The sequence below is a fragment of the Chanodichthys erythropterus genome, chromosome 20 (genome assembly GCF_024489055.1).
Source record: "Chanodichthys erythropterus isolate Z2021 chromosome 20, ASM2448905v1, whole genome shotgun sequence".
Taxonomy (NCBI): Eukaryota; Metazoa; Chordata; class Actinopteri; order Cypriniformes; family Xenocyprididae; genus Chanodichthys; species Chanodichthys erythropterus.
In genome coordinates this window covers 5041434-5048689 of record NC_090240.1, presented here as the reverse complement: position 1 = coordinate 5048689, position 7256 = coordinate 5041434, and the positions used below count along the sequence as shown (strand labels likewise).

The window sequence follows — 7256 nt, the reverse complement described above, 5'->3', positions numbered from 1 at the left end:
CAAGGAAGCATCATTTTCATACAAGCTTTATCGAAATTCTCCAGCATCATATCATGAGCAGGATGCACCATGAAATGGCACTAAAATGTAAAAACAACATAAAAATGAAATAAATAGCGGCAGTGAACTTCATCTTTGGTGACCTGACATAGTGAGCTAGTGTTTTGCTGTTGTTGGCTGCGATGTCACAGTAAAATATCTAGACTCCTGCAATCCCCCAGCAGGCGCTTTTAGGGGTAGATCTTCGTTACAAAAGACATTTCTCATACACATGGAATGCTTGGAAGTTTGCTGGGGAAAGTAAGTGACGGAAGGAAATGATGCAATGGAGGGCAGCTGCTCATGCAGTGTAGTGAAATGACGACGATGGAAAAAAGGGCAACTTCAAAACAATCTCCACTCCACTTTCAGGGTGTTTACTCTAACACGGGACACACTGAGATCCTAGTATGCTGGCAGCGAAAGAGGGAAAAAAGGTCATACAGATAGGGCCACATAACCGGTCTTCCAGACCCCCAAGATTGGCCATGCATGTATTTCTCCGTCACAAGATGGAATGTAACATTTTTTAGGTACCGCACATGGTACACCGTTGCGGCTGGCAGGACAGGCAGCGTTTGTGCATTCACAGAGAAATACATCCTCCATGGTGATTCTTCATGAATATGTTATCTCCTCCATGTTTTTATATGCCATTAATCAAAATTTGTGTTCTTCCCAGGTATAAATACACTCAAAAAAGACTCAAGCGGTCCTCAGGTTGGCAGTGAATGGGGAACTGGGAGTCAGGAATTGGTCCCTCTACGCTACGCTTGTATCTACTGGTTAGGCTACGATTGGCTACTGTCGCAAGCAGACTGACTACTAGCACAGTCATACAGAATAGACAAACTCCATGCAGACACTGAACACAAGAATGCAAAACAACGTCCCCCACCAATCAAGTTTCCCAGAACTTGTGAGAGGGAATGGAGATGGAATGATGGACAGGTCTTCTTCACAGATCCTTCACTCAAATGGACGCATTTCAATTCTCCTGTCTTGAAACTCTTCCAAGAGGTGTCTGAAGCCTTCAAAACTAGGGTTTGCACACCCCTTCTTTATCTTACCTTCTTCGTCAAAGGCAGTTCAAAGCGGTTATACATCAGTAAGCATTTTGGTGATGTTAACATAGTTAGTGTTGGTTAGTGTGCAGTTGCCAGTCTTGATGTTCTCCTCTCGGAAGTCCTCGTTGCTGTTGTTAACAGCCTCTTGAATCTCCATGTAGTCAGACTTGCTCATGGTTGACCCGCTGCGGCTCTTTTTCAGGTCCTCTGACGAATCTATCTTGGGGACGCTGGTCACGTTAAGGTACTGGGCCTGTTCCTCGCCTTCCGTCTCTCGATGGTAGAAGTAGTTGAAGTTTGAGACTATGACAGGCACAGGCAAGGCAATGGTCAGCACACCAGCGATAGCGCACAGGGATCCCACAATTTTGCCTCCGATGGTAGTTGGAACCATGTCGCCATACCCTACTGTTGTCATTGAAACCACCGCCCACCAGAAGGCATCAGGGATGCTTACAAACTGTGAGTCAGGCTCATCCGCTTCTGCGAAGTAGACGGCACTCGAAAAGAGGATGACTCCAATGAAGAGAAAGAAGATAAGCAGCCCGAGCTCCCTCATGCTGGCCTTGAGCGTTTGGCCGAGAATCTGCAGCCCTTTCGAGTGCCGAGAAAGTTTGAAGATCCTAAAGACTCGTACTAATCTGATGACCCTCAAAATGGCAAGTGACATGGCTTGCTGCCCTTGCTGACCATCCTCTGGCTTCTCTGCTAGCTCCGTGCCCAAGGTGATAAAGTAAGGTATTATAGCCACAATATCAATGATGTTCATTATATTGACAAAGAAGCCTGCTTTGCTGGGACACGCAAAGAACCGCACCAGGAACTCAAAGGAGAACCATATGATGCAAAGGGTCTCCAAGATGAAGAAAGGGTCAGTAAAGTAGGTAGAGGTATAGCTAATTGTTGAGTTGGAGTTGGTCGCGTACGTTTTGTGCATCTCCATTTCCTCATTGCGAAAAATCGGAAGTGTCTCCAGGCAAAAACTGACTATAGATATGAGAATGACCATGACTGAAATGATGGCAATAATCCGGGCAGGCCCTGAACTCTCAGGATACTCAAAGAGCAGCCATACCTGCCTCTGAAACTCATTTTCTGGCAGGAGTTTCTCCTCTTCCTTAATAAATCCTTCATCCTCCCTGAACATCTCAATGGCTTCTTCCCCAAGCTCATAAAAACGTATCTCCTCAGAAAAAATATCCAATGTCACATTGACAGGCCTTCGCAGCCTGCCGCCTGATTGGTAGTAATAGAGAATGGCATCAAAACTTGGGCGGTTCCTGTCAAAAAAGTACTCGTTCCTCAAAGGGTCAAAATAGCGCATTCTCTTTTTGGGGTCCCCAAGCAATGTCTCTGGGAACTGAGACAGAGTTTTGAGCTGCGTCTCAAAGCGCAGGCCAGAGATGTTAATGACCACCCTTTCGCAGCACTCATGGTCTGGTTCCGGGTCGTACGTGTCGTGTGGCTGACCCGGGTGAGCTGCGGCTTCATCAACTGGGTCGCCCGTGGCAACAGTCATGCTGTGAATGAATGCAACCTGCAGTTTGTGGTCAGGATGCGACGGTGTTGCCTCTAAAAGTTTGTGGGAAAATTGGGGCTTCTTTTCACTCGTTAACACCTCCCTCTTGCATTAGAACCCAGGAAACACTGAAAGAAAATTAAAGCAGAGAAAAGATTACTTAGCCCAAACAAGCAAAACATGCTCACTGCAAGAATGCACTGTGCTTACTTAATATGTATTTATTCTGATCATTATTTGGATACCTCATTTTTCCAAGACAATGCAGAAAGTACTCATTTGCTTTTGAACTAAATTAGCAAGTTACTCAAACACCATCAAATCTGAAATGAAAGTGAAGAGATATCAAAGCACTGCACAAGAACACAAAGCACGACTGCTAAGGAAATACACATAAAGTATGGCTCAAGAAAACCAAGCCATCTAAAAACATCTATCAATCATATGGAGAAGTCCGCCTGACCACTTTACACATTGTATTTGCTTTTATCTGCCAAGTAGATCAATACTTGCCATGGAAAGACTGTATCATTCCTCTTAGGATTCAATTATGCACTGTAAATCTAATAACAGCCTGAGTGCACTTAAATCATAATTGGATATTCCAAAACCTCCCCAAATGCATTTTCGCCAAGACAGCAAGACTGCTTGAGGTAAAAAAGTAGAAGATACGCAACACTGTCTACCTTTGTTCAATAGGTAAATATAATGTTAAGACTTAAAAAACACACAATACCAACCATCAACCATATGACCATATTTACATGCACATCATTTCTGATCATATACTTTTTAAGCTTATAGTCTGAAAAAGGCATTTACATGCTTCACTGCCATTGACTGCAGTATTCCTGTATGAGCAAATAATCATTCAATCAATCAATCAATCAATAAGACATATAAAATATGCTTTTACTGCTATTGTATTTCCCAGAAATACTATTGATGCTCTTGCAATTTATTACAAAATGTTTTATTAATTCTAGACTGTTTGATGAATTAGGAAGATTACTTACATTGCCCAAAAAAGTTTTCTTGACTGTTTTATATATTGTCATTTAGAATTGCTTAGAATTACATATGCAGGCATAAATGAATGTTTACTTATAGGCATATTCCAGATGTATAATTGAAAATGTGGTTAATATCAGGTTATTGTATGCACATGATGGGTACATAATGTAAATATTAACCAATTTTGACCAGAATTAGAATATTCTTGTGCTTTTAACTATACACCATGTCCCTTTTGCTTAAACCAGCCTCATACAGTTTGCTAGTCTAAGCTGGTCTTAGCTGTTTTAAGCTGGTTTAGCAGGCTGGTTTTTCAGTCTAAGCAGCTGAAAAGTACTCTAAAATAATCAAATAGGCTGACTTGACCAGGCTAGGAGACGGAGACCAGCAATCCAGCTTAGGCTGGTTTAAGAGTGTAAATTTAAAACATAATTCATTGCATTCATTTTATTTTTATTTATTTGTGTGTGTGTGTGTGTGTGTGTGTGTGTGTGTGTGACTAATTAAATATATTCATATAGCTTCAGTGTAATTCCAAAAAAAAAAAAAAAAAAAAAACACTTGGAAGTCAGCTCCAGATGCACAGACAGTATATAGGCTATAACTGCAATAAGCAAACGGGAGGTTACGCAAGCTTACCTGCAAGCATCAAGAGTCCCCAAAGCGCCATAGAAATCATTTGTTAAATGATTATGTTTACATGACACCAGCAAAACTAATAAAACGTCTCGTTGCCAGGGTCAGTGGTGTCTTTCAGCAGCCATTCATTACAGGTACTGCAATGATCCTGGTCTTCCTCCCGCCCGCTGCGCCAGATCTGCTGCGCTGAACTTGAATATATCCACCCGTACACGCCTTCAGGACAAACGGGAAACATACAGAAGCAGCAGCGCGTCTCAAAGAAATGAACGGAGGCAAAGCGAAGGGGACTCCCTCAAGGTGTTATTGGTAAAGAGCTTCCCATTGAAACGGTCCAAAGATGCTAAGGTCAGCAAAATCTGACGCCCCCTGTGTCCTCACAGTGTTGTCTCGACTCAATTCAGAGATCTGCAAAGAAACAGGGGAGCTGTTTGCGTTGGGCGTCGCCTCAAACATGCTCACATTACACACGATAGTAACATTTAACACAAGAGACTGAGGAGAATTGCCTGAATACGTGTGGCCACTCGAGTTTGATGGCCAAAATGATGCTCTGAGGAGTGGCAACATCTTGTTGTTGAGCAAACGTGCTCATCTTAAGGGCAAAAATCCATCGAGCATCACGTTTCAGATGTTCTCCGTCATAATTTGGCTGTTTGTTTGGGGGTTTTTTTTTCCCCGTTGCGCAAAGACAGCGTCCCTTTTTTAGGTGTTATCCAATTGCCCCAAAACAACGTTTTTTGATTAGAGGACACATATTCAGATTCCAGGCTCATGCACCCATGAAAAACACATCACACCGGCTGTGATCAGTGTTTTAACCCCTTCAAGCAAGCGCGAGGTGTCTGCAGTGACATGCTTCAGCAATAGGTTCCTCTCTCTAAGTGGATGATCAAAGCATGCCCATGCATTACTGTGCTAAAGGCATTCACGCATTTCGTTTCACTCAAGGCATTAATGCATTAAATCATGCGTTTAAAAAAAAATGAAAGTCAACCTTCCCGAGTTGTTTTCAAGATGCAAAATATCCATCGAAATATGCACATGGATTCCTCGTGCGCTTACTTGTGTTCTCCTCGTTCATTTTAGGGAGTGGCGCGGCGCGAGCGAGACATTTCATGTCAAAGTCCAACTTTTCGTCTTTTACTCATAATTATTGTGTTATAGCGAGCAGTTTAGGCTGCAGTTGGGCACTGCTGCGCATACAAAGGGACTACAGTCAGTGAGCTGTGCTGCTCACCACCACTCCTTACCGCTATACAGCGTGGGCAAATTAAAGGGGACGCGCCTACTCTGCGCTAATACAGCTGCTGCTGGTACCTCAGTACACCACACCACACCACAAGACAGTCGCAGGGATCCCTAGTTCTAGAGTAAATTACATTTTATTGCAAATATTTATTTATTTTTTATTTGGAAATATCTTATATGTAATTTTTAAAACTATTATTATTATTATTATTATTATTATTATTATTATTATTATTATTTTACTATATAAAGTTGTCATATTACACGTTTTAATATTTAAATTAAATTAAATATTAAAGATTACATATTTATTTAATTATTCAGTATTTTATATATTATTTTAAAATAATATCAATTAATGTAATATGTGAAAATAATTTAATGTTATATTTAAAATTAAATTGTTTAATTGATAGTTTTCCCAATATAAAGTCAATGTATAACATTTATTGCTTTATTTGAAATATATACACATATATTATATTTAAAGGTGCAATATGTAATATTTTTGCAGTAAAATATCCAAAAACCACTGTGTTATAGTGATATATATTTTGTTCACTTGAGTACTTACAATATCTCAAATGTTTCCAACCATTTTTAAATCGTGAGAAAATTGCAATTTTAACCAAGGCTCCGGGACGTGTGAGGGGTCGCCTGTCAATTCCATCATACCCGCGTTACCCTCGGTTTCAAGTTTTATTATGTAGAAACCATGGAAACACCAAAGACGCTTTAATATTTACATGTTTTAATAGACAAGGGAGCAACTGTTTTGACACATTTATAAACAGAAAACGAATTATTGTTATATAGCTCAACATGTTTACTCTTATTGTTTAAATCTAATTTTCTTGATTTTTTTTTTGCGAGTACCATGCTTTACCATGCCTCATGCCTAATCAGATGCAGCTTTATTTTTAGTAACAGAAATACAGAATTTTATCCATCAATACAATATGTTTTAAAATTAATTGCATGCCATTTATCAACAGAAGCCATCCAGCATTTAATATGATATTCTAATACCAATCTAGATAACTGCAGTGTGCAACAAGTGTCTCACAGCAGCCACCGAGTGAATGCACAGAGTAACGTTATAACATAATTTGCAACACACACAAATGTATCTAATATGTTAAACAGAGCTGCGTTACCTCATACTCATGACCTGAAAAGCGGAAGCGGCGCCGGCGACTGCGGCATAATAAAATTTCCGCTGCTCGTGAGCCGTGTGTTGCGTAATCGCTCCGTCAGCCTCGAGCAGCTCCCACAACACTCGGCCCTGCTCTGCTTCATACTACAATAACATTAATAATCGCATCCATGAACATGATTTCTTCCCAAGTCCCGTCCCTATTCTTTTGCACCGGCTGTGAGGTGAAGACCATGTCTCAAGATTCCGTGCTCAAACTTGGCGTCATCAAGCTACGCCTTTGTTTTGAATAGGTCTCTAGCGACCTCTAGTGGACAAAAAATCTTACATATTGCACCTTTAATATAATTATTTATGATACATATTATAGGCCTATAAAGATAATGTATTATATAGATGTTAAATAAATAATTTTAATATAAAAATATGTTATTTATTTATTAGTGATGCTTATATAAGCAAGCCATATTTGGACACTTTTTTACCTATACCAGTAAGAACTACCTTGAACACAGCAACTGCATATGAACATACTAAAATAATTTAGAACATCTTAGAGATCACATATGCA

At 40.2% G+C, this 7256-nt stretch overlaps 1 protein-coding gene across 1 annotated transcript; it reads right to left on the bottom strand.

Annotated features, from left to right (window-relative positions):
* Positions 1-1137: 1137 nt before the first annotated feature.
* kcna2b (potassium voltage-gated channel, shaker-related subfamily, member 2b) lies at positions 1138-2625 on the bottom strand. The gene has a single exon (XM_067371043.1). It carries the CDS (start codon positions 2623-2625, stop codon positions 1138-1140), a length of 1488 nt encoding a protein of 495 aa, XP_067227144.1.
* Between the last annotated feature and the right edge of the window lie 4631 nt (positions 2626-7256).